At 36.1% G+C, this 26,776-nt stretch overlaps 1 protein-coding gene across 2 annotated transcripts; it reads right to left on the bottom strand.

The window, feature by feature from the left end:
- Positions 1-264: 264 nt before the first annotated feature.
- traf2b (Tnf receptor-associated factor 2b) lies at positions 265-26,543 on the bottom strand. 2 transcript variants are annotated; one of them, XM_026254565.1, is made up of 11 exons: positions 25,976-26,124; positions 20,872-21,092; positions 17,169-17,247; positions 16,812-16,910; positions 9,304-9,465; positions 8,210-8,284; positions 7,885-7,959; positions 5,618-5,962; positions 3,579-3,756; positions 2,961-3,109; positions 265-1,058 (listed from the first exon to the last, which is right to left on the bottom strand). In XM_026254565.1, the coding sequence occupies exons 1-11, from the start codon at positions 25,982-25,984 to the stop codon at positions 840-842; spliced, it is 1,611 nt and encodes a 536-aa protein (XP_026110350.1). In that variant the 5' UTR covers positions 25,985-26,124; the 3' UTR covers positions 265-839. The 2 variants fall into 2 exon arrangements, with proteins under 2 accessions (XP_026110350.1, XP_026110356.1); XM_026254571.1 differs by lacking the exon at positions 25,976-26,124 and adding an exon at positions 26,391-26,543 and having other exon boundaries at positions 829-1,058.
- Positions 26,544-26,776: the final 233 nt, after the last annotated feature.

The following is a 26,776-nucleotide window of genomic DNA, read 5'->3' as shown; positions in this document are numbered from 1 at the left end:
AAGCCTAGGAATTATTAGATCATGAACCCGAAACTGTGCTTACACACACACACAAAAAAGCAATGATGTCATGCATTGTATTACAGCACTCTAGTACTCGAAAAGGATGCTAATAAAATAAAGAGTATTTTTAGATCTAAACATATACAAAAAATTGGTTGCTTGATTGAACAGCTATATAAATGATAGATAAGATATAAATCAGTAAATGACAGCTAAATAGTAAAGATACAACACAGAATTTTATAAGAGTTACATATAATGTTTTTTTTTTTTTTTCGAATCCTAAGATCTCACATATTTAATAGCATGAAAAATCCCGCTAAAAGAACAGTATATGCATAAAATAGCTAAAGCTTCGGGTCACAGAACATGTCATATGTAATAATTATTCAGATTTAAATTTAAGCATTTAGCAGAGGCTTTCATGCAAAGCGACTCACTGTGCATTGAGGCTAAAAATTTTTTACCCATCATTTTCCCTGGGAATCAAACCCACAACCTTTTGCGCTGCTAACAATACTCTATCACTGAGCCACAGGAACACTAATTTATGCATTACATACATTACTAAAAGTAGGTATCGTTAATAGATATAATATAATGCATACTATAATAAATATATATTGTGTTTTAAATATTATTATATCATATAATTTAAGAGTTTAATCAAAATAGTGCAACCACTGCTCCGGGTATGTGTTCACGATGTGTGTGTTCATCTAAATATAATGTTATTATCATTTATATTGTATAATATTTAAATTGGCTTCCGCAGCTAATATATAACAATAATAACAATAATATCATCAATTATTATCATGGATAATTCCAATGCTTTATAAGCCAGTGAGGTCGACAATGGCTTTAATAAATATGGTGTCATCTCGAAGATATGAGCTTTTGCCTGCCAGCTTAGAGAGAGGGCAGAAGAGAGGGCAACCGCTGGCTATGTTCATTTCACTGATGGGCCTCTGGAAGGATGTGGAGCTCACGTCAGGCCTGAAGGCGTCAATGATGTGCTCTCTGTTGTTCTGGTCCAACAACATCAATGTCACCTAGAAGGAAAGAACAGGAAAGAGACAGGAATTACAATCCATGCTATGCCAAGCTCATGTTCCTGAAGTTATACTGGACATCAGATGACAGAAGAGTAATGCCCGCTTCACACTGGATGCGCAAGCAGAGCAGAGGCAGCACAGGAGATGTTTGTATACACAGTGGGACCAGCATCCGCCCAATGTGTTTTCACACTGGCAGTGTTTGTCACGCGCAGCTGAACTGCAGAGTAGTGCAAATACAGGCGACAAAATTCCATTGTTTTTCAGATGTTCTCCTCCTACCACTGTCTTATCATGTGCTTTGATTTATGGGCGACGATGGGTGTTCCCCTTCTACTGTCCCCTACACATGCTGTAGAGTGGGTACAGAAAATACATTTTGTTGCTATGCAGCCTGAAATAAAGATGGACATGGTTTTATCCAGCTGAGTGCAACTTATAACATCCAAATGAAAGATATAACACCAACATACAGAATAACAACAGAATAAGAGCTGGGAAAGAATCACCCCCTTCTAAAAATGACTTAACTCAATCAGGTGTAGCTAATCACCTTCACAAATGGCACACAAAGCCAGTAGACATTCAACTGTGTGGTCATTTTGATTAGCTCTGCATGAAAAGAGTTTCCTGAAGCATTTTTGTCAGAGGGGCTACCAAGAAGCCTACAGCAACTCTGAAGCGGTTGCAGGAATTCATATCTAATAGCGGGCATTGTGAGCATGTGACAACAATATCACAAATTCTCTACATTCTTGGATGTTATAAGTTGCACTGAATACATACAGCTGGATAGAACAAAAACGGTGTCCATTCATTTCAGGCTACAAAGCAACAGAATGTGATTATTTTAAAGGGGGCCGATTCTTTTCTTTAATAATAATAATAATAATAATAATAATAATAATAATACATTTTATTTAAAGGCGCCTTTCAGGGCACTCAAGGATGCTGTAAAGCTGAGTGGTGATAAAATCAAGACAACAATAAAACGAACAACAATTATTGATATTAAATAGTTTAAAATAGTTAGGAAAAGCTAATTTAAATGAGTTTTAAGACTAGATTTTAAAGTAGTCAGTCACTTTCTCGTATAGATTGTGGAAAGAATTCCAGAGTTTAGCAGCAGGACAACTAAATGTCCTAGACCCATAGTGGCTAAACGAGCAGAAGGTACAACAAGTGAAACAGATGAAGAAGATCTGAGAGGACGCTTCAGGATGTAAATATGAAGCAAATCAGAGAGATATTGTGGTGCACAATTATGAAGTAAAATCTTATAATCTACTCTATGTTTCAATGGAAGCCAGTGAAGATGGTAGAGAACTGGAGTGATATGCTCAATGGAGGAGGTTCTAGTAATTATACGGGCAGTTTACTCACTGTACAAACGTAGCTTCCAAGATAAAAGTAAACTTAAAGTTACATTTTTAATCCTTTAAACAGGCCATTGAAGCCATTGAGACTTCTGGCAATGATGAGTTTATGATTTATTTATTTTCCACAGCACTTAATGTTATATGGTGATTAGGAAAAACGGAACACCTCACTTATTTGATTTTATGATAAAATTAGTCAGACCACAGTTATCACGAAAACTATTTTAACCAAGAACAATGCACTGTGGCTTTAATTCGGAGTGAAAAAAAAAAAAAAACATTCTTAAAATCTTGCTCATTAACAGTCAATTCTACATGTAAAATTCAATACAACATATTTATATAAACTGTAGAGTGCAACTAAACATTCAGTCCATGCTATAAAAGTTTGCAACCAAACAACTCAAATGGTATTGTGATGCTTTAGCTGATATAACATCCCTAAATTAAAGATACGATCAAAAGGAGAGAACAAATAAAAGCCAAAAATAAAAGCGGAAAATGGCATCAGGTTATTTACCTTCTGGCTAAAGGGCCACTTCAGCAGTGCATCATATTTGCCCCTCATGACCACAAAGAATAGAGAAAGATGCGTGCCCCGTCCTGTGCCATCACCATTCAGGTATAGTCTCAGACACATCTTATACCCATATTTACTGGAGTAGAACGCTAGAGAACAGAAGAAAAATGGATCAAAATGTAACCAGGGCTCAGGGAAAAAATATTATCAAAGGTGACAAAAATGCTAATATGCTACTAAAATCTGCTTCAAACACTGAATGTGAAGAAATCATTCCCAAGACTCCCAAAAACGTAAAACTGCTTCTCAGATTGAGAATTAGTTTTAATCAACAGTTTTAATTAACACGCTGAAAAGTTGGAGAGGGTAATATACTAAAAAATCTCTTATTAAAACAATAAATTGTTAAATATTACTACAATTTAAAATGTCTTCTATTTTAATATATAGAAATATCATTTATTCTTGATGGCAAAGTTGAATTTTCATCAGCCATTACTCCAGTCTTCATTGTTACAAGACCCTTTAGAAATATTTCTTATATGCTGAATAGGGGGCTTAAGTATCAATTCAACCCAACCAAACCTGCAACAGTCTTTAATCTGATCTTAACCTTACCAGGTGAGAACATGGCAGGTGCCCGGCCCCCGACTGCATCTTGTCTGCGACGAGAGAAGTCTGCTATTTTCCAAATGAAAACTCCATCATATGTACAAAACTGCAGCTCCCGCAAGGACTGCTCTGATTCGGCTAACTGTAGATCTCGCGTGGTTAAAATCCGTTCCAGCTGTCGCACCTTCAAGAGTCACCAAACACAGATGAGAAACAGGGTTATGAAACTGCCAAAATGTAACGTTGTTGTAATAATCATACACTAACATTTAAATGATACATCTACACAATACCTTTATTATTTTTGTCTGAGACTTAAAGTTTGTGACACTGGTATTGACAAATTATCTTTTGTCCAGTGGTGTCTATGGTTCAATGATAATTATACATTTAAGTTGTCATTAAAAGGAAAAAGTGTCATTTACTGCAAAGGATTCACTGGTGAGCAAGTGACGTAAATAAAAATTTCTCAAAATCTGTTCAGATGAAGATTTAAATCATTTACAACTTGGATGACATAAGTGAGAGCAAATTCTCAACAAATTTTTATTTATTGGCCGAATAATTTATTTAAAGGACAATTTCTCTCATAATTTTTGTTTAACCTGTTAACTGTCACTCATGTTTTTGAAGATAGACTTGAATGTGCATGATACAAACCTAAATTTTTATAATTCATGACTGAAAACATTTTGTAACATGATTTTGATGTGCCATTTACATGGTAATGCAATGTCTGATTTTAAAATGGGTTTTGAAGGATGAATTTTGAGATTTTATGTTTTCAAGTGATATATAACTTCTGATGATTTCTAAAATGTGATAGAGAAAAAGGCAACAAGGAAGTCTTTTTTTTTAAACAAAGGTCAAAGCTCCTTTTGTAATGTAGATTTCTTAGGGTGCACTCTTGTCATAAATTGATCGATTACTTTTCCTACATAATTTTTAACAAAAAATATTGGTTTAATACATATTTGGGAGTCTTAGACCTTTCCAACGATATATAGTTTGTCAAGATTAGATTAAATTTGATTGTAATATAGTATAGTCAACGTAGGCGTCACGGGACGGGGTGACATTTAACAGGTTAAAGTACTCGAACTCGATCAACTGATCAATTATCAGAAAGTCTTGGATGGTCTTCACTTTATATCCCATGTGAATAAAGGCTGATGGCAGAGACAGCGGAGGCTCTTCTGCTGGATGAGGAAAAACTCACGTTCGTGTTTCACAAGCAACAGCGAACAAAAGCAAATCTTGCTAATGACTGTTTTTTTTTTTCAAACTCTGAGTTTCAAAGCTATTAAATCAGAAGGATGGTTTACCCAAAGATAAAAACACTGTCGTCACTTAACCCCCACCCTAACTTTCCCTCTGTGGAAAACACAGAACTGTGTCCTGCCCGAACGTGACATCAGTGCAAAAATTACACCTTTGGGGGTTATACCTTGTTACTGGGGCAGTACGCTATACATATAAAGTGTTCATAGTAGTATCTTAAGGATTACTAATCTAATGTCCCTTTGTTGCACATTTCTCTGAAAGGGAAGTTTGAATATTAAACATTTATTTTAAAAACAAGGTTTTCAGTGATTGATTTAAATTTCAGTCATTAGACACACAAACATAAAGAAGTTGAATAGACCACTTATCACTGTATATTACTTTTAGTCATTTTTGTAGATCTGCCCCCCTTTACTTTTGTTTTATTAAAAAGTTTTTCAGAATTTCTTTGTGTTCCATGTGAGAAAAAAAAACTAAATTGTGAACTACAAGGGGGGGAGAGTAAAAGATGAGAGAAATGTGTGTAAACTATCCCCTGAAGTAAAATGTTCCACCAGCATACAGTATCATAAAACAAGATCGGTCAATACGTCATAATGCGTTACCTGCCAGGTAAGAGCCTCGCATCATGCTCTGACACACAGCAGAGCATCATAACCATCTCTGCTGTCCAAAAGAAAAAAAATCCTATAAATCCAATTTAACGAGCGTTTAATCTGAGCTATTTAGGTGTATAATTTCCTGCAAAGTGTGCGTAGTACCTTGTTTGCCAAGTTCTCTATCTTTTCCTGGTCTAGCCGATGTTGACGGGATAGTGCCTCCAGGGTGAGGGCCGATCGCTCCACCTCCCTGTTCAACACACACACTATGTTCTCCAATGCTGAGACTTTCTGCTGTACACCCGGACTGCCTCCTCTTCCTGCATTATGGTTAACAGCATGAGCCCCCACCGGAGGTGCGTCTTCAGGTCCGCGATACAATCCTAGTCCAGAATCGTCCTGCCAATCTCCGGCCGGCAGACGCAGAGAGGACAGCACAGACAGCAAGAGACGCATGTGTTCCATCACACTGGTCTGCTCATGATCCTGCTGCTTACTATTGTCAACCTATGCACAAGAAAAATACATATATTTTAATATTAAGAAGGGTTACATAAAATTATGTAAAAGCATTTATTTGATGTTAAAAATACTTTGTTGATATATGTTTGGTTACCACTGGATAATTTATGATTGGGGCTATAATTTGCGATAGTGTTAGCAACAATGTCTGATATCGTTGTAGTCAGAAATATAGGCTGTAGTTTACAATACTGCCATTGGTAATGTCTACGAAACGACTGAAATGATGCAGGTAGTAGAAGTCCTTCACTGTCAGGCTGTTAATGTAGAAGTCATTTGCAGTTGTCACTAAATCATTGTTTGAACAGTGTATAAAACTGTCCTAGTGATAAATGTTGTACCTTATTCAGAAAGGCACAGATATGATTCAAAATGTAAAACAGATAACGGTCTCTCAAAAAACAGAACCAGCTCTCTGTCAAGTGTTGGCTAATAATCAACTTCTTAACATATGTATTTTCTACTAGGCCTGTACATTAGCTTCTTTTATTTTTGCTGGTTTATGTGGCACACACACACACACACACACACACACACACACATTTGTTCAGTGAATTTTCAAAAAAGACTCAAAGACTCTGCATAATGAAAATGTGTGCCTTGAATCCAGTCATGTTCAAAGGATTACTAAATGTTTGTCATGAAATCTCTCTGCTTGTATGATACATTTATTTTTAGAAGTCATTAATTTAACATTTAGAACATAATCCCTACTCTTTTTCCCATACTTTTCCAGACCTGCAAATTACTTATTTCATACTTTTCCAAACTGCGCAGGAACCAGTGATAGAAAGGAAAGCATGATATTTCACATAAAAATTACTGCGCAATAACGAGTGTGTGAAGTAAATGAGTGTAAACTCCATAGCAGTGTTATACAATAGCAGTGTTGCAGTTGCCGTTTTCCATAAATTCTGGAAATTACTTAAATCGATTTCCACATTTCCAAACGGCGTAGGAACATTTACTATTTTAATTAGAATATATTTAAATATTTATCGCATCACGAAAGGTCCCCAAGCTGGGAGTCGAACTAGCGTCGCATGAAGCACAACCGCACATCCCGAAGCACTGCCTTTACAAAGGTATCCTACTGTTAAAAGATCTTTAAATTAATTTTTTAATCATAAAATAAATTAATATTTCAGTTGAACAAGGCACTATTGTCCAGTGATAACCACGAAAAAAGGATAGGCTCTAAAACCATAGACCATAAACCATAGGACTTCAAGTAACTGTACATATACAAATAATTTTGTGATTGTTACAGGTACAGGTACCATGGATGTGACCACCTCCTCTTCTATGATCTAACTGATATTGATGTAAGCTGAGTTGTGAGTTTTATTTCAGAGGGGTATGTTATTGCTACTCTTTATTTGTGCCAGTTTATTCTCTGACCAGTAGAGGGCAACAAACTAAACGTGCACTGGGGAAAATATTTAACTTCCCTTAAAGACTTCAAGGGTAGATGACTCATTTTAACTTACCAGCTGTGATCTCAGAAACAGTATGAAATTATGAAAATTACAAGGTTTTTTTTGTTGGTTTTTTTACTTTTGTCTGCAACACATTTTCCCCAATGAGTAACCAGCCTTTGCAAGTACACAAATGACAGGACTGTACACATTTAAAGCCTACCAATGTGTTTGGGACCAAATGTTTGGGACTTTTCTAACCCACACCCCAAACTATTTATATAATTTGGTTCTATTTTAAAGCCACGTGGAAAACAAAGTGCAAACTGCAAGACTCAAATAGATGCAGTAGTTCTAACAAAAATAACTACCGGTAGTCGTGACAAAATTATTTCAAGGCTTTTGAAAGTTATGAAGAATTTCAGAACGACTAAAAGAATTTAACAGCTATTCTGAATAGAACTACATTCATGAGCAATAAATACACACCACTGCCCTGCAGCCAATTTCTCTGAACTGGCACGCCGATTTAGACTTTGCACAAGACTTGATGTGCTCTTGAAACTGAAAAAAAAAAAAAACATAGGAGAAAGTCAGAGAAAAAAACTCAACACAGGATTATGACAACACATGATTAGAAGAATTGTGTGAATGAAGCATCGTGTGAAAAAAAAAAAAAAAAACGTTTTCAAGAGATTATTTTTTTTCAAGATATTTTTTTTATTTTATTTTTTTTTTTACCAGAGTGTTTGCATTCATACTGAGAAATACTGTAATTCAAACAGAAACGATGTGGCTGAGAATGCAGACCAACCTTTTCTCTGGGGATTTTCTTTTTACCACAGTCTTTGCACTGCATGGGAAATTTCTGACATATTTCATCATGAGCCTGTGACAAAAGAATAATGAAGTAAGAAGAATCAGCAGAGATTATATGATATCAACAACTACTTTGCTCACCCATTTCATTCAATTCATCATTCATAATTTTACTGTTGAAAGTAAATTATGAGAATTATTAATTTCAGTTGAACTATCCTGTAAGAAAATTCCATCAAGAATCCAGCCACATTATATTATTTATTATGCAATGCTTTCATGGAGGAGTTAATAAAAAAATAATAATAATAATGAATTACCGTTCACCCTAATAGCAAGCTAGTGAAATTAAATATTTCCATAGCTTGCGTCTGTTGACACTAGAGGCGGGAATCTTTACTTGCCTCATAACACTATTTGATTCGATGACTATTCAAAAGCTAACAATTTTATTATAAAGCAGTTTTCGATGAATCAGGGCGCATCTTTTCCTCCAATTATTTTATTAATAATAATAATAATAATAATATAGTAATGTTTATTTTATCTTTTTGATAAATCAAAAAAGTATGAAGATGCAAATAACAAACAGTAGAACAAATACAAGGAAAAAAACCTAATTAATAAACAGTGATTTACATTTTTAATTGTAAGAGTAAGAAATAATACAGGACCTGTAAATGTAAAAAAAGTTATCACATCAGATTACATGTGTAAGATTATATTACACTTATTGGCTTATTGCACTTCATAGCTCTCTTCCCACACTCGGTTTTGCATTCTTGCATTTTCTTTTTGTAAAAAATGAAATGGAAACCTTAGGCGCAAGTGCTTTTTAGACCCAAGGACATGAGCAATTTTTATTTATTTAAAGACTATAGTAGGAGTAATTTATTTAAAATAAAACAACACATTAATATGTATGATGTCCATTTAATAACATTTTTTAAAAAAAAATCTATTATTTTATTGTAATAACGGTTTTATTCCACAGCTCTACTTGACACAGCAAAAACAAGTACACAAACTATAAACCACTCAATAGAAATTTTTTTTTTAAAGATACACCACTTCTAGGATGTGGATTACCTTAATTTCTTTAAAGTTGAATGTGACCTTGCAGTATTTGCAGTTCAGGGTTCTGGCCTCACATTCCCGCTCATTGTGGCGATCTTTCTCACTTGACAAGATGAGTGCTTGACATGCTTCACATTTTATACGTTCAAAGTCACAACGACCTTCATGTTGAGCCTAGTGAAGAAAAAAAGTATCTGTAAATGTTTCGCTCAAATGATATGTTTAATGGATTAATACCACAGTTAAGTGTACTGTTGTGTAGGAGTCGATTCCTAAATTGTGCCCCATTCACAATTATATTGAGAATGTGAAGAGCTTTTCATAGCAGTAGTTCATGTCCTTCATTTCCATTAGATGCATATGTATTCCTTTCCCGTTTTAAAATAACTAAAATGGTCACAAGACATCACTGGGTGAAACAAATTAAACCACTGGAACTAAACCACGCCATCATGGAATTAAAATGAACATCATTAAAAAGTACATAGTCAATAGTCATGGAAAAGTTTTGTATAATGGCCTCAGGAGGAGTCAAAAGTACTTATAATGCACCATAATAACAAAAAATAAAAAAGCAGAATGTGCATACTAAGGATCCCTTTGAATACGCCATGTGATTCAAGAACTTTGTGTTAGCCAAAAAAAAAGTGCTTAACAGCAGAACCTACAGTCACACGACTAGCTTTGGACATTACCAACCACTCATCAGAACAAATCACAGTGAAGAAAACTTGAGTGATATTGGTTTTTACTAAACTGTAGTACTGTTCTAGTACTACAGTATTGTATTATATAATATGAATAAGTGGAGGTTATTCAAACTGCCATTTTCAGATTAGCATTGGAAATTTCCATGACATGACCGTCACAAGACATAACAAGTATGTCTGCAAAATAATTTGCATGGTTTCAGAATTCCATGAGATGTAGGGTGAACTGGGGTAAACTGCAACACTACTTAAAGGGACAATTCATAAAATAATAAATAAAAATAAATATTTAATTGTTTACCCACATTTATGCAGTTCCAGACCTGCTTTTCTGACTTACTAGGATTAATTTAAATGTACTAGTCAATTTATTTATGTATATATATATGTGTGTGTGTGTGTGTGTGTGTGTGTGTATACTAAATATACATGTTCATATAAACAAATTAATATATAAGACAATTTAAGTAGCAAGAAGAAATGCCACAAATATTACAGAGAACCAGTATAAAGTTTTAAAGTTCACTGTCTCTATATTTTTTGTGGTCATTCTCAGTTGTCTAAATCAAAGGTTATGGGACTTCTGCTGGTGTGTCTTTGTGCAAACGTTCAGTCTAATCATTCAAACATTATACAAAACAGTGTAGGTAAGGCAAATTAACACTGCACTGATAGATGACGTACAGTACATCACATTCCCTAACCCATCAAACACTAGCTGGTTTTCCATCAAAGTTACAAACTTAACTTGTGCGCAAAATTGTATTATCGCATAGAACATTTACTAAGAAGCAGTTTCCGTCCAACAAGTCAAAGTGAACAAAAATTATTACTTCCTGGTAAACCCACACTGAATATCACTAAGAAAAGAAGGAAAAGCCACTGAATATAATAATTTTCATAAATAATAAATTATTTGCAATGCAAAGCGAGCAGATGAAACACAATAAAAGCGGCCATTGCTTTTGGAGGTAAATGCCTGCTGCATTTGATTGGTGCCTAAACACGCTGTTGTTTGATCCTACTTCCATTTTTTTTATATAGTCTGTGTTTTTACCCAAAGTTAAATAGTTATGTACTCTTCGCTACGATACAATAAATTATACAAACATTTTCATGAATTCTAAAGTTTGTCTTCTACGCAGGAAATCATTGCACAGTGTGTTTGCTGCAATGACTCACGTCTACTGACTAGCCAATAAAGATGCGATATGAAATCAACGCGACATGGCACTAAAACATAAAACCGCTTACTTCAAGCTCTTATCCCTTCCTCTTTTGCCACTTCGACATTTTTTCCAGCGCACATACAAACTGTGTGATTCATTATGCTATTTTTGTTCACCACTAGCTCATGCTGATGACATTTTCTTCTATAGTAATGTTCGTTGTACGAAAATGCTCTGGTGGACACGTTAAAGGGTTAGCTCACCCAAAAATGGAAATTAGCCCATAAATGAATCACCCTCAAGTCATCCTAGGTGTATATGAATTTTTTTTTTCTTTCAGACGAATCCGGTCTGAGTTACATTACATATTTTCACATATCTTTCCAGCTGTTTAATGTCACTCATGCTGGGTACACACCAAAAGATTATCTGGCTGAATGCTAATGAAGCAGCACTAAAACTTTTGCATATTAAACACAAAGGAAAATTGCTTAAACAGTTCTCTATCAACAATAGAACATAATGTTGTACTCTAGTAACAGAGCAAACCACCAAAACCCTCCTTTCAATAAGGAGCATTCTGCTTAAATACACAAACTTCCCGCCTAACAGAAATGGAAAGCACCATTTGCACAGGGGAACCTTTGTTTCAATAATTATTACATCAATGACCTTAAAACAACCTCATCTTACTTAACCAAATAAATGTGGTTAGTGCAGCTTAAGCAAAATAATGTTACAAACATACATTAAACAAAACAAACATCACAATCCCAACCTAGGTTATCTCCCCCCAGTTGTGAAAAATGGTATGACCGCTGCTATTATAAGCGCGTTCCGGGTTACGCGCGCTACCGGAACGAGCAGAGCAGAGCAGCAGAGCTGAAATCAACGGGTAAGTACAAACAATACCACAAAGCTGTATCATTTAAATGACCAATAAACTGCCTGTAAAAACCATTAGACTCCTTGTGATTTATTACCCTTCAGCAAGAACTAACAGTAAACAAAGAAATTGAACTGGCATGATATTACTAAATGTATGAATTGTAGAGTTGCAAACGTCCATAGCTAAATATAACAACACTTAACACTCACACAGACATACGGAAATGGTGATGACGTCAATCACATAGGTTCGTCATGATAGTCATATAAAGCCCTATTCAGATGGGACTAGTTTTCTAAACTACATTTGAGTTTCGATTCTTACCACCTGACGTATGCGATTTTTATGTACCAATTGGGACGGGAATAATATCTTAGTTTTTATTAATGGGAGGGTCTTATTTGTGCATATGGGCGTTAGAGATCGCGCACTCTGTATGCATGCATTGCATTCATTCAGAATGATTGCCATTAGTATAATTACACAAATACTAAATGGCTAGTATAGCAAAACCATGTTAATGTGTGGTTCCTTTAGTTGAACTTGTTTTCCTTTTTGTTTTGTTTTTGTTTTTTGTGTAGTAGGCTAAACCTACCGTATGTTTAATTTTCATAAAGTACGTAACTGAGTGCAAGTAATCTTGATGCTGATATTACAATAGCAGTTTAAGTGATCTTGCGCTTGATTTTATTATTTTTATTATTATTTCTTTGCCGGTAAGCAAATATCTCAAACATGCGCGCGGTAAGAGCATCTACGGTAATTCACGTTGGCCAAAACACACAAGGAAACGCGTTGTGAAATAAAATATCACCGGCAATCACAGACTTTCGCATTCGGACTTGATTCGTTTTCTCAGAGGATCATTGAGTATGCTGAAAAATAGTAGGTAATTTGCTCTGGAATTATCACAGAGGTTGTGTGAGCAAAACACAGACGTGGCAGATTCGGACGGGATTAAAATCACCAAGTACGTCTGTGAAACACATTTCTCTAACGACCCCCTGTAAAACTAGTCCCTTCCTAATAGGGCTTATGTCTTATAAAAATCTTTTGGCATGTACCCAGCATCAGCGGTTGTTGCATGCATCATTCCAAAAGAAGTTAAATAAAAAGTGCCTCACACGGCTCTGTGAGTTGAACAATGGCCTCCTATAGTGAATCAATGTGTTTTTGTAAGAAAAATATCCATATTCTAAACGTAATCCCTTTAATGTAGCTTACGCTCACGGTTGTACATGGAAGCAGTTCCGGGCGGATGACGTATGGAGGTCAGCTTTGCAAATGCGCTGCACAGAAGTGATGAACGCGGAAGTGCAGGGGATAGATCAAAACCAAACAATGGTCACTAATTAGAAGTACAAAACAAGGATTTGTAAAGATGAATGTTGGAGGATTCGATATAAGCCAAGAGGAGACTGGTTTTTCCTTAGCTTAAAGGGGGGGTGAAATGCTAATTTTCACTCAATATCCTGTTAATCTTGAGTACATATAGAGTAGTACTGCATCCTTCATAAATCCAAAAAGTCTTTAGTTTTATTATATTCATAAGAGAAAGATAGTCTGTACCGATTTTTGCCGGAAAAACACGACCGACTGGAGGCGTGACGTGTGGGCGGAGCTAAAGAATCACGAGCGCGAATAGGCTTTTGTGTTGAGAGCATGTGGAAGCTGTGACATTACCGTGAGGGAAAACCCATCATCCAAAACAAACCATGGCTTACAGTCAGATTCAGCCATTTATTTATGATCCAGAATCAGATCCAGAGGCTGAAACTGAACGAAAGCAGCAGCAGCAACGACTCGCTCCGAGCGGGGCTCGAACCCGGGTCTCTGGCATGGGAGGGGACGCACTAACAAGGAGGCAGAGATATTTGAAGCAGCTTTACTCACCGCCTGCGGTTCCAACACACGATCGTGACCCTTTTTCCTTGGGATTGCATCATCCTTAAGAAATAAACGATACGCAAATCCGTCGTCAAACTGGGCCTTGTGAACAAGCATCTTCGAAATGCAGGGAACAAACAAAAACACTTGCACAACTCCGTTGATGCTCTGTAAAAATAAACTCCATCCACTGGTCCCTTAATGCGGTTTTTTTTTGGTAATCTGTGCAGGGTTGTCTTGCCCTGGCAACCAAAAACACACTTCTTTTGTGACTTTTCGCGACGCTCTCGCTCTGATCAGTGAAATGTCTGTGCTGCTCAGCCTCGCTATAGGGGAGCGTGCGCTCTTCCGGCAGAAGTGCGACAGGACCCATATAAGGAAATTCCCCTCCATCTAACGTCACACAGAGCCATACTCGAAAAAAAACTTTACGAAACTTGTGACAAACCGGAAGGAGTATTTTGGGAACAAAAATACTCCTTCAAATGTACAACTTATATGTTTTACCAGCAAATTACTCTGAATTAATTCAAGTTTCATGAATGAGGCCCTATGTTATAACTGCATCCTGTTAATGTACAAAAATACGGAGGATCAAATAGTATCTGCCAGTATAAAAGTATAGATAGCATAATTACACATTGCAAAGATTGCTGCTGTCCATGAGGTTGTGATCATAGGCTGTAAACCAGTCAGTGTAAATTCTGTTTTCCTGTTTACAAAAAATAGTACCCTTTAATTCAAAACCTTGATTGTGCGCGTATAGGGGGGCCGACAAAACATTGTGCCCAGAGTCCTCTGAATTCTCCATCCAGACCTGGACAAGGGTAACACACTGATCAGGCAAAACCTGACAAACGTGTCTGTTACCGTTTGTCTGCATCTGTCAATGCAGTGTGAGAGTCTTAAAACAGGTAGGGTATGGGAAATATCATGGCAGATATATCTGTTACTCAGAAAAAGAAGATCAGCATCAAGCAAGTGGAGCAACTGATCCAAGATAAATATTTTAAAGGGGGGGTGAAATGCTCGTTTTCACTCAATATCCTGTTAATCTTGAGTACCTATAGAGTAGTACTGCATCCTTCATAACTCCAAAAAGTCTTTATTTTTATTATATTTATAAGAGAAAGATAGTCTGTACCGATTTTTCCCGGAAAAATATGAGCGCCTAGAGGCGTTGACGTGTGGGCAGGGCTAAAGAATCACGAGCGCCAGTAAGCTTTTGCGTTGAGAGCGTTTGGAAGCTGTGACACAGATCCAGAGGCTGAAATTTATCAAGAGCAGCATCAGCAAAGGCGTCTCTATGTGGTATGTACTGAAACTGTATATATTTGCTTAGCGGTTTTGGAAAATGACTAAGTTCCACTTTATGTCGTCTTTTTTTTTTTTTTTTTTTTTTTACGCTGTACATGTGGAAAGTGCAGTTTGATGACAACATCACATGTTGTTTACTTGATGTGCTTACAAGCGCTGATAGATAAGTTTACAACACAGAGATATTTGAAGCAGCTTTCCTCACCGCATGCGGTTCCAACACACGATTGTGACCCTTTTTCGTTGGGACTGCATTATCCTTAAGAAATAAACGATGTGCAAATCCATCGTCAAACTGGGCCTTGTTTGTAAAACAAGCATCTTCGAAATGCAGGGAACAAACAAAAACACTTGCACAACTCCTTGATGCTCTGTAAAAATAAACTCCATCCACTGGTCCCTTAATGCTGTTTCTCTTTTGGTAATCTGTGCAGGGTTGTCTTGCCCTGGCAACCAAAAACACTCTTCTTTTGTAACATTTCGCGACGCTCTCGCTCTGATCAGTGATTGTCTGTGCTTAGCCTCTCAGTGCTGTGCTCTATGGGAGCGCGCGCTCTTCCGGCAGAAGTGCCTTAGGACCCATATAAGGAAATTCCGCTCCATTTAACGTCACACAGACCCATACTAGAAAAAAACTTTCCGAACTTGTGACAAACCGGAAGAGGTTTTTTTGGAACAAAAATACTCCTTCAAACGTACAACTTAATTTTTGAAACTTTGTCAATGTTTAGCATGGGAATCCAACTCTTTAACAGTGTAAAAAACTCAGTATGCATGAAATAGCATTTCACCCCCCCCTTTAAGAACGTGGTGAGACTTTAGGGGAATTTCTTGATTCATTTCTTTAATCAACATGTGTTCACATCAGATGAATCAACACTGACTCCGAGATAGGGTTGATGATTCAGAATTCTGTCATGCTAATACTTTTTACCAGCTAAACAGAAGAAAAGAAAGAAAAAAGAAACCCAAGACAAAGTTAAACTTGAAAGGGTTTCAGGTTTTCAGAAACAAGACTGAAAGTCAGAACAGAAACTTTACAGGAGTATTTGTCAGCTATCAAAATATCTTGGTTCACAGTTTATAAATAAATAACTTTTAAGCATTACTCTAATCTACACAACCACATACAATTATAACACTATAACCACCAGCTGCTGAATGCCTTTAAATACTGAAACCAGATTACCAATTTTGCAATGCAATGCAAAAAAAAAAAAGCTGAAAAATAAGCTCTTCAAAAGTTAATTATCTTCCATCAGAGGGGTGGAAGATAATAAACTTTTGAAGAGCTTATTTTTCTTTTCTTTTTTCATATAGAGGATATGTTGTAACAGCTGGGTACTTTCCAGTCAGCCTTGGGACTTTCCACCCATCCCCCAGTTCTCACTTTCGTTCTCAGTAGTGTGGGCGGATGGTTTTTTTTAAACTGACGAGCTATATTTCATCAGCCTTTCTGCTTAACTGCTGGGTTAGAAATTTGTTTTAACTTGAAAATGTAAAACATTTTAAGAAGGGTATGACAAGCCAAGTGAATAATGTTCTTACCTCATACTCTTTCAGTGTTCCAGACCAACTACATCCTTCATTTGGACATTTTGCAGGCAAGCTATCAATTTCTCTTCGTGCGGCATTATCAGGAAATGCCTAAAAGGGAAGTCAAAGTCCATGGAATTATCTTCATTAATGAGTACCTTTTATATTCCAGTTACTGCTAAACATTACACCAGTGCATGTACATGTATATACTGAATAGGAGTTACCAGGAAAAAAAACAATGATAGAATTACAAGATTAAGTATAGTCAAGTCTCCTTTATTTATATAGGGCTTTAATTCTTATAGATTGCTTTGAACCAGCTTCACATTTATAAACAAGAAGAGAACAGAATAACCTTTCACTTACCACTTCAATATTGAGCACTGACACGGTCTCTTCAAATATACCCTCAGCACGACAGGCTTCGCAGGGTATGGGCCCTGAGCTGATAAAGAGAAACGACTTTTAAAACTTTAACAGTGCAGCCTTCAATGGGGAGTATGGTGAAAAAAAGATAAGATCAAACTATAAAGACCACAATTTCGGGAAAGCATTAACATACAGCCTTCTCTTACCTGAGGGCTATTAATTAAGTTTTCTCAAAGAAAGCTGCTTTCAAGGTTAATTTGCAACAAGAAAGTAGTGCTTTGATAATGGAAAGATTGATGTAAAAGCAGCATGTGTGCAATAATACATAAAGGTGAAACAAAGGATAAAGTTATTGCAAGAAATGTTGGCAAGATTTTGAGAAGGATTTACTCGCATTACTAATCTACATTACACTAAATTTTATCTTCTCATTTTAGACTACATCCTATAGGCCAGGGATGGAAATTAGGACCCGCCACCAGGCAAATGCAGGTGATTTTGTGTTGTGGCGGGTAAATAAAAATAGCATACCGTTTCACCCGGCTGGTGGACAAAAAGTTAATTTCCGAAGCAGTTCCGAAGAAACCAGATTAGCCGATTCATACACACTCAACTCAATGGATGAATGATGAATGATGGAGGAGTGGCCCGACACACCCATCAGATCTGAGTGTGTATAGTAAATAGAAACTGAGAACATAAATCTATAGACGCCTGTACTGACCTCCAGTTATCCCTTTGTTTTGCCTCCAGCTAACACTGTGACGTAATTATGATGTCAGCACTAAAAGAATCCATACTGGCTGACTTATATAAAAAAAAAAAAAAAAAAAAAACTACTTCAAAGGCTGTATGTAAACTGACTTTTACCTTAGCCACATGTAAATGACTGTTAAAATTCTTCCATGGTAGTAACCAGGGCTTGACATGAACTTTTTTGCTCACTAGCAAATGTGGCTAGTGGTTTTCCAACTAGCCAAAAAGCATTTTTACTAGCCACATTTTTATTGTTGTGAATATACTCTCATATCATATAGCAGCCATTCTCGACCTGACTTGCACTTTTCGTTGAAAAGTCTTTTGTTTTCCTTTGTCTCTTCTTCCTTTTTGGTTTCATCGTCAGGTTTTCTCGTGTGTTGTCTGCTCACCGGGTTTGGTTAAACCTTTTATGTGTCACCACATAGCTCCACTGGTGTCCAAAAGCAGGACAGCAAGCTGTCTCTTCGTTTCTGTCACTAGCACGCAAGTGCAAGGCAACACTGTGTGCACTAGTGAGACAACCCGCGGAGTCAGGGATAGAAATTAGCACCTGCCACAAGCCAAATGCAGGTGAGTTTGTGTTGTTGCGGGTAAACTCATTTCACCTACCGGCCACCGTGGCGGATAAATAAAAATAGCATACGGTTTCACCCGGCTGTTTGACAAAAAAAGTTAATTTCCATATCTGGTGTGTGTACAACAGGCAATAAAGTTTAATATCATCCGAAGCAGTTCCGTGGAGAAAGGCAGTGAAAACTGGACTCGAAATGGCGGCGTAGTGCCCAGTACAGTGTTTGCAGCTGAAGTTAGTGCCACTGGTAGAGGGATATATTTGTTGGTTATTTACAGTTCGTTTTAAAGCACGCGCTCATGATATACAAGATCGCGTGAAGAGTTGAATTTGTTATGGCGCACAAATTTCAATATACTGTCATGTCTCTGTCAAGTTCATTCTCCTCCGACATTCTGCAACATTTTAGATTATATTGACAGTTTGTGTTTATCTTATTGTTTTTAACGGCATAAAAAGCAAACTAACAAACAGTATTATTGGTCGCGTGTCTAATAACTGCTGTCTGGGGGATGCTTTTCATTGCCAGTAAACGGCATAAATGTTTGCGAGCAAAGATTATTTTCAGTGATACAGTGTTGAACAGGGGACTTTTCCCCACGTGTTCCCTCAACCACAAAAATAAATAAATACACCAAAATAAAAAATTAAATAAAAATAAAAACACTTATACTGGTGAATCCTTTCCTTTGGAATTAAATACAACATTATTAATGCGTACGAAAACTGTTTAGAATATCGCAAAAATGTTTCTGTTCATTAAAAAAAGTTCAGTGCAGTGTATCATCAGTTGGGCTACGGAGCTGAGAGAATGAGTTACTTCAGCAAGAGTCGGCTGTTTCAAAACCTAGTAAGCTGCCATTTTTGAGCATCACTGAAATAGAAAATGTTAGTATTTCATTGAGACTTGAGATTAAATAAACTGCTTAAATATTGTAGATCTTGTAGTATTAATTTTCACATGCAGTTACACATTGTCGATTAAAAACAAGAAAGCAGCTGCCCACAGTGGGCGGTGGACAAAAAAGTTAAGCTCCATCCCCGCCGCAGACCCCGGGTTGGGACGGGTAAATAAATTGTCACTTTATTTGCAAGGCTGGTTGGGGCGGGTCATAAAAATAAAAAAATCCATATATATTGTAGTGTTGGGTGATATGGTTGGGTGATATGATAAGAGACCCTTTGTTCTTGTCATAGCATAAATATTTAGTTATCGAAATAATCAAAGAAAAAAAAATACTTTCAGACATACTATTATACTATTTAACTAACGTTAAATATAAAAATAATGTTTAAAACAGCTAGTTCATATATAGTCAGACGCATCTGTCATATTTTAAATACTTACTTTGGCCGACAATGAAGAATCATAGATATTTTGTTATAATACAGATTTTAACATTTTAAATCACTGATATTTGTCATATCAATATACAGACAAGTCTGTACTAACAATTTTCATAGCAATCTTGCTCACCATAAGGGGGAGATTATCATATTAAAAAAATAGCTAGTCTCAACCTCACATGGATGCTTTATGGGCCATCTACAGAGCGCCTCATTTTTCTTGGCATTTCAGTCATGAACTGAAGTTTGTGCGTTCATGGCTTTTTTCTGCCTTGAAATTCTGACTATAGCAGATTATAGACATATAGGCGATTGAGCAAATTATCGTAGGATGAGGTTTTTGAACAAACACGCCTGAGTCTGAATTAACTGGCAAGTGGAGTGGAACTGAACAATGAATTTAAAAAAAAAACAACTAAAATTAGAAATGCTATTCATCAAAGAAGACCAACAATGATTCCACAAAAGGGAGGCATTTTTCTAACTGAAACAGAAATATTGAATAGAGGGCTAGGATTTATTTCAGTGCTCCATCTCTCCTTCTCTCACTCGCAGCAAACTGATGGTTGGACGGGAGTGGTTAAGGATACTCTGCACAAGCTGTCAAAATGATATCAGAGAACGAACGACTTTCCACATTGGAAGAACATTTTCAGATTTTGATTAAAGATTACCATGACAAACTATTGCTTTCTATGGATTAACTTCATATTCATTCTGATTCATTGTTGTATAGTATAAAATCACTAAAGTTGACAAAAATATAACCAAATGACTGGCACCAAGGTAAAGCTCACCAAAGACTGAAAATATCCTAGAATATATCCACAGAGGTAAGTGAAGTATATCCAGATTGAAGAACAACCCTTCGGATTAAGAGGCGAAAGAGTGGATCAACATCAAGCAGAAGGAAGATATTTTTCCATCTAGCTACAGTGCAGTGGTGGATTAAAGGGACTGGAAATGTCCATGGAGAGGGTGGCAATTAATGCAGAGTAAGAGGCAGAGGATTTTCCTGGGTACCTGGTGAGTTGTTTGAAACAGAACACACAGAAGCGATGTCCACACTGTGCTTGGAAAGGTTTTCTAAGAATATCTTTGCACTGCTGACATTGATATTTTGGTTCCATGGACACAGACAGCACTTCTCGAGATATTCCAGGTAATGTGGAGTCCAATGAGGATGGTAAAGATGGACGTGCCATTGCCTTCCATTTACCAACAGGGCCCACTGTGCTGATCATCTGTAAAAATGAGAACAATTTAGCAGAATAACGACAGACATGTTTTTAACACCTTTGTTTAAAATCAACATTAAAAAAATAAAAATAAAAAAAAACTGCATTTACAAATATTTTAACTTCCATTTTATGAAATATTTTTGAGTTAAAGATGATATTCAATAACATAAAAATGTAGGTTTCGACTTTGAAATGGAGTAGGACCAGAATGCAACTCTCTACATTGCGAGTGAATCACTCGCATATGCAACTAAATTTTACTCTGGGCGACTAAATCATGTCTATTGTTAGCCATTGGCTAATAAATTCTTAGATTTTATTCTGACAAAATCTAAAATATCTTAAACAGTGTTCCAAAGATAAATGGAGGTCTTACAGGTTTGGAACGACATGAGGGTGAGTTATTAATAACATAATTATGATTTTTCAATTAACTAACCCTTTAAGTTCAGTTAAAATGACGAATATGCATTCATACATGGTTATCAAGTTTCAGTTCTAATTACTAAAGTTCTATCATTAAATAGTGCTTAATACAATAATATAATGCTTGACTGACTGATTAAGAAGCTAAGATTTAAGAAGCTGTGCCATTTTACAAGCTGATTGGAATCGGGTCGTTGTAGCAGTATGGAGGCTTAACTGATCATTGATCACAACTCCTAGGCTTCTGGATGTCCATATATTACAATATAATTTGTATATTATACATATATATATATATATATATCTCTCAGAGTTTCCGCTAGAAAAAAATGGTGCCGGTCAAAGTGACCGGACATTTTGATGATATGCCGGTCAAGTATCGCCTCTTAATTAGTCAATGTGAGGAAAACTGGAGGCAGGCTATGTAACGTAAAAAATGACATAATCAGGCCGCCGAATGCAACATGTTTATTAGCCTAACTTTCAAATAGACGAAAAAAAAAACATTTTCTACTATGGTTCATTTCTTCATTCGGATCTATTTGCGATCCATTCCATTCTAAACAAACAAAGCATATGTTTCGTCCTTGTTTCATTATAGATTAAGATAATAATTCATAAATGCACGCATAATTATCAGTGAACTTGATAAAAGTTGCAGATATGTTTTACATGCATGCACAAACAAATGCCTTTCAACTTATGTGTGCAAAATTCAGAATGAAATGAGTGTGCAGCAATTTGTACAAATAGAGATTCTAGGTCTACTATACATGTTGTAGCCATTAAATAAGCTTATTTAGTTTAATATTTGTTAAAATATTATAATGTTATTTTTTAATTTATGTTGATTATGAAAAGTGAACCGCACGAGTAAGATAAGATGCGCAATATCGAGAGACATGGAGCGGGTCAGACATGATTTTGACCACTTAATTAAGTTTTGTTTAGTAGAAATACTTTTTTGAAGTGAATTTTCGTTTTGTATAAATTGTATCTTAATTTTAATAATTTTTTTTATCAACCAATTGCCTGGATTTAATACATAAGAAGCAAATATAGCAGACGACAGGCCTAATGATGCAGGCGCCCTCGCGGCCACTTGCATTGCTAGTGAACTGGAGTGCATCTCATCCTAATTTAACGAAACTCAGCGTAGGCCTCACAGACATGAAATATATCTTAAGAAAGCTTGAAATGTCTTTTTAACAATTTAAAACGATTTTTTTTTTTTTTTTTACCTATGCTAATTACACATTAAATTCAGGTAGGCTACTGAGTCGCTGTCTTCACTGCCCAGAAAAGCGCTGAAACGGAGATGAAAGGGGAACCCGTTTTTATTTATTTATTTTTTTTTTTGGCTTATTTTAACTGGCCCATCCAGTTTCCTGGAGGCCCACCTACAATCAAAATCCTGGCGCCGCTAGTGCTTCGCAGCGGTCTGATATCAAGAAATAACAGACTGCATTCCACATTGGAATTCAACCAAGCCATGTAATAATGTTTAATAACTTTCAAACGAGCCTGTTCCTTCATAACATAGCCAAAGTTCGGTGTATTTTTGCTTTATACATTTTAGGCTTATTCTCAAATTCAGATTGTGTTAGGGGGGGTGGGATTATTAGGCAATTTTATTCGGACAATTTGACCGGAGAGATTTAATTTTGTCGGACATTTCATTTTTTTTCGGCCAATGTCCGGCAATTACCGGACAACGGAAACCCTGATATATATATATATGTGTGTGTGTGTGTGTGTGTGTGTGTGTGTGTGTGTATGTATGTATGTATGTATGTATGTATGTGTGTTTGTAAAATAGTATATCAGTCTGGCGAGTAAACAAAAAAATTTACTAGCCAATGGAGATTATATTGCCAAGGTGTGCGTAGAGGGTTGGAATGTGAAGTCAAACATTTTTCATATCTCCAGACCACTAGGTGGAACTGTGCCAAAACAACCTCAGGACAAGGTTGTCATAACATAAAACTGAATATTTTTAAGTATTGCAGAGATCACAACTGCTCTATACAGCTAGGTTCATCAAACATAACTCCTTCCGGGACAGCCAGAAACCTAGGAGTTGTGATCGATTATCAGTTATGCCTCCATACTGCTACAACGGCCACTGGACACCATCATGCACAGATAGATGCGCAACCCAATTTCGACATTTGGAAACGTCTGAGAAAGATGCAACGATTACAAAAGCTTGTTCAAACTCTGCTGATTCATTCACAGTCACCGGTTTCCGAGTGCGCATGAATGCAGCAAACTCTATCAGTTAATTTTGACCTATATATATATATATATATATATATATATATATATATATATATATATATATATATATATATATATATATATATATATAATAACCTCAAAATAATTCTTAGAATGAAATTTGGAGTCCGACTTTCGGAAGCATATACAGCGTTACTTATTATACAGTAACTATTATTCTATATTCTTTGCACTGTGACATTACTGACTAGGGATGTTAATTTCGGTTATTTTTCTTAACCGATGCTCCTTAACCGATTATTAACCATTTACCGACAAGATTATTTTAAATAATAATAATAATTCAAAGTACAAACACTAATTATATACTTTTTTTTTTTAGACATGAGCACACTGCTCAAATAGTGAAAGTGAAAAGTTAAAGTGACATATAGATAATATATGGAGTTTCTTATTGAGTTTCTCACGGTTTGCACATAATAACCACTCTCCTACATGGATTCTTTATTTGTTTTTAACAGCAGAATACACCTTTATGGATAAATAAACAAACTGCTGTGCTGCTCATATTTATCACGAAAAAGAAGGCCCTTCCCCATGCCCAAAACGGGTTGCCTGTGGATGATCCAAAACAAGGCTGGCCTGCTCCACTTCACAGTTGCCGAGTGACATGAGGGTTTTATAAATGACAGGACATGCATTTATACAACACTTTATTCAAAAGGAAGAGCTGCTCGTTCAATGCGTCATTACGTTATTTCTGCGTCATTGGACATGGGCAGTCCTTTCAGTTTCATGGTTCAATCCGATGGACTGTTTACATGCACGCTCAATCGTATTAGAAGAGGAATAAACCACCCCATTTAATCAGATCGAAATTTCATTCATATCGAGTTTAATCAGATCGATTAAAGTGTTTATATGAACGTTTTTCAATCCGTTTACAAATGGATTATTTGGGTGCATGTAAACGTAGCCAGTGTCTCTTTCAGTTACAATGAATACAATAGAATAACCAAAAGCTGCCGTTAGAAGTCCCGGTTGCTCTCTCTCTATATATATATGCCGAGGGAAGTCGTGGCCTAGTGGTTAGAGAGTTTGACTCCTAACCCTAGGGTTGTGGGTTCGAGTCTTGGGTTGGCAATACCCCCAACTGCTCCCCAGGCGCCGCAGCAGAAATGGCTGCCCACTGCTCTGGGTGTGTGTTCATAGTGTGTGTGTGTGTCCGTTCACTTTGATGAGCTTTGCACTTCGGATGGGTTAAATGCAGAGCACGAATTCTGAGTATGGGTCACCATACTTGGCTGAATGTCATGTCACTTAGTCTGACACATGCACTCATGACATGACATGTCATACTTCATTGGTGATTTCAAATCACACTATAATGTGTTTTAAGCTACTGCTGTAAATAATTTATCAAAAAATAAAATGTCTTATTTACCTTTACTTCGCGCCATATCCATATAATTTACAAAAGGTGATAAAATGATGCGTCAGTCAGTCAATTTTCAATACAGTTAATTAAATGGTGAATGAGAACGTCTCTCTGTAGTATCATTATTTGTAATGTAAAAAATAAATAAACCTATAATTGTACAATAGTAACAATTTCAATTTTTTAAAAACTGACATGATTACTTTTTGTATTTATTAGTTAGAATATGTGTAAATCAATTTAACAAATTATAAAAGTTGAATAATAGAACAAAGCCTAATGATTAATTGGCGAAAGAATCAATAGTTAGTCAATTAATGATTGTAATAATCTTAAAGACCAATTATCAAAATAATCAACTGTGTAAAAGAGTAGTTTGAACATCCTGTAAAATAATCACACTGTGTGCTTCACAAAAGTCCTAGATGTTTTGAGCAAAACAAGCATCTGTAAATATTAAATATAAATAAATAAACTATCCCTTTCAATGCCAAACACAAACCCTTTTTAATTTAAGTCTATTTGATGAGGCAATTTAATAATGGTTTCCATATAGACCTATTCTAAATCTCAGAATTATATAAAGAAAGTGCAGATTTAGAAAATGTTGCCTACATATCCTAAGCTGTACATTTCTACCCATTACAATTTGCTTTTAGTCAATAAAACTTCAATTCAAATGGATTTATTAAACAGCATTGTTTTAAACTGTGGGAAGCGGGGGGAAGTATGATCAGCACAACATGAGACTGACTTTTTCCAACGTTTTCAAAAAACTTACCAACAACATGATTCAATTTAAGTCAGAAAATTTCGTCTTTGTCCAAAGTCATATCTAGTGTTGGCCTTGTAGGCTGCAGTTACACTTTGATCTTGAAATATGTTGCCGAGTTACAGCCACTAAAACATTTAACGTTATTAATTATCAAAACCAACAGATATTCATCAAGTGTCTATATAACTACCACAACAGCAATCTTAAATCGATTCCAAAAAAAATCAACTAACTTAGCAGCTGAAAGCAATGTATCTAATGTTAGGTAACGTCAGTTTCCTGACTCTCCCCGCGAGAAGCCTCAACTGACTCCAGCACCCGCACACACTGCTTAACTACAAGCAGCGTGATTTTAATTTGGCACACTACGGTCAACGTAAATCTCAAAGCATCAACCAAACAGAATACAAACGTTACTCACCAAACACTTTCAAATTCTGTAGGACGAGGCTGAGTTAAGCTTCTTTTTGACGCTATACGTTCCACCTTAAAACTTCTTCCTGTTTGTTTCGTTTACTGGGTCGCAACCATAGACTGTAGGTCGCAACCAGCATTATGGTGCATTACCGCCACCTACTTTGTTGGAGTGTGGGCCAGAGTTTTCCTTCCCTTGAGTAAAAAATAAATACAGCTAATAATAGTAATAATACTAAAAATATTTCCTGCCCCTAAATTCTATTTATCAATCCAGTTTCTCTCAAATAACAGAATAACTTCCCTAATTCAATATCAAAAACATTTAAACTTAATTCTTCCTGATCAAACTTTCTACTTTCCTCCCTTAATACTTCCCGCTCTCTATAGAAT

This window comes from Carassius auratus, chromosome 5 (assembly GCF_003368295.1).
Source record: "Carassius auratus strain Wakin chromosome 5, ASM336829v1, whole genome shotgun sequence".
NCBI lineage: Eukaryota > Metazoa > Chordata > Actinopteri > Cypriniformes > Cyprinidae > Carassius > Carassius auratus.
Note: the sequence above shows the minus strand (reverse complement) of the source record. Positions and strands in the feature narration are given on the sequence as shown.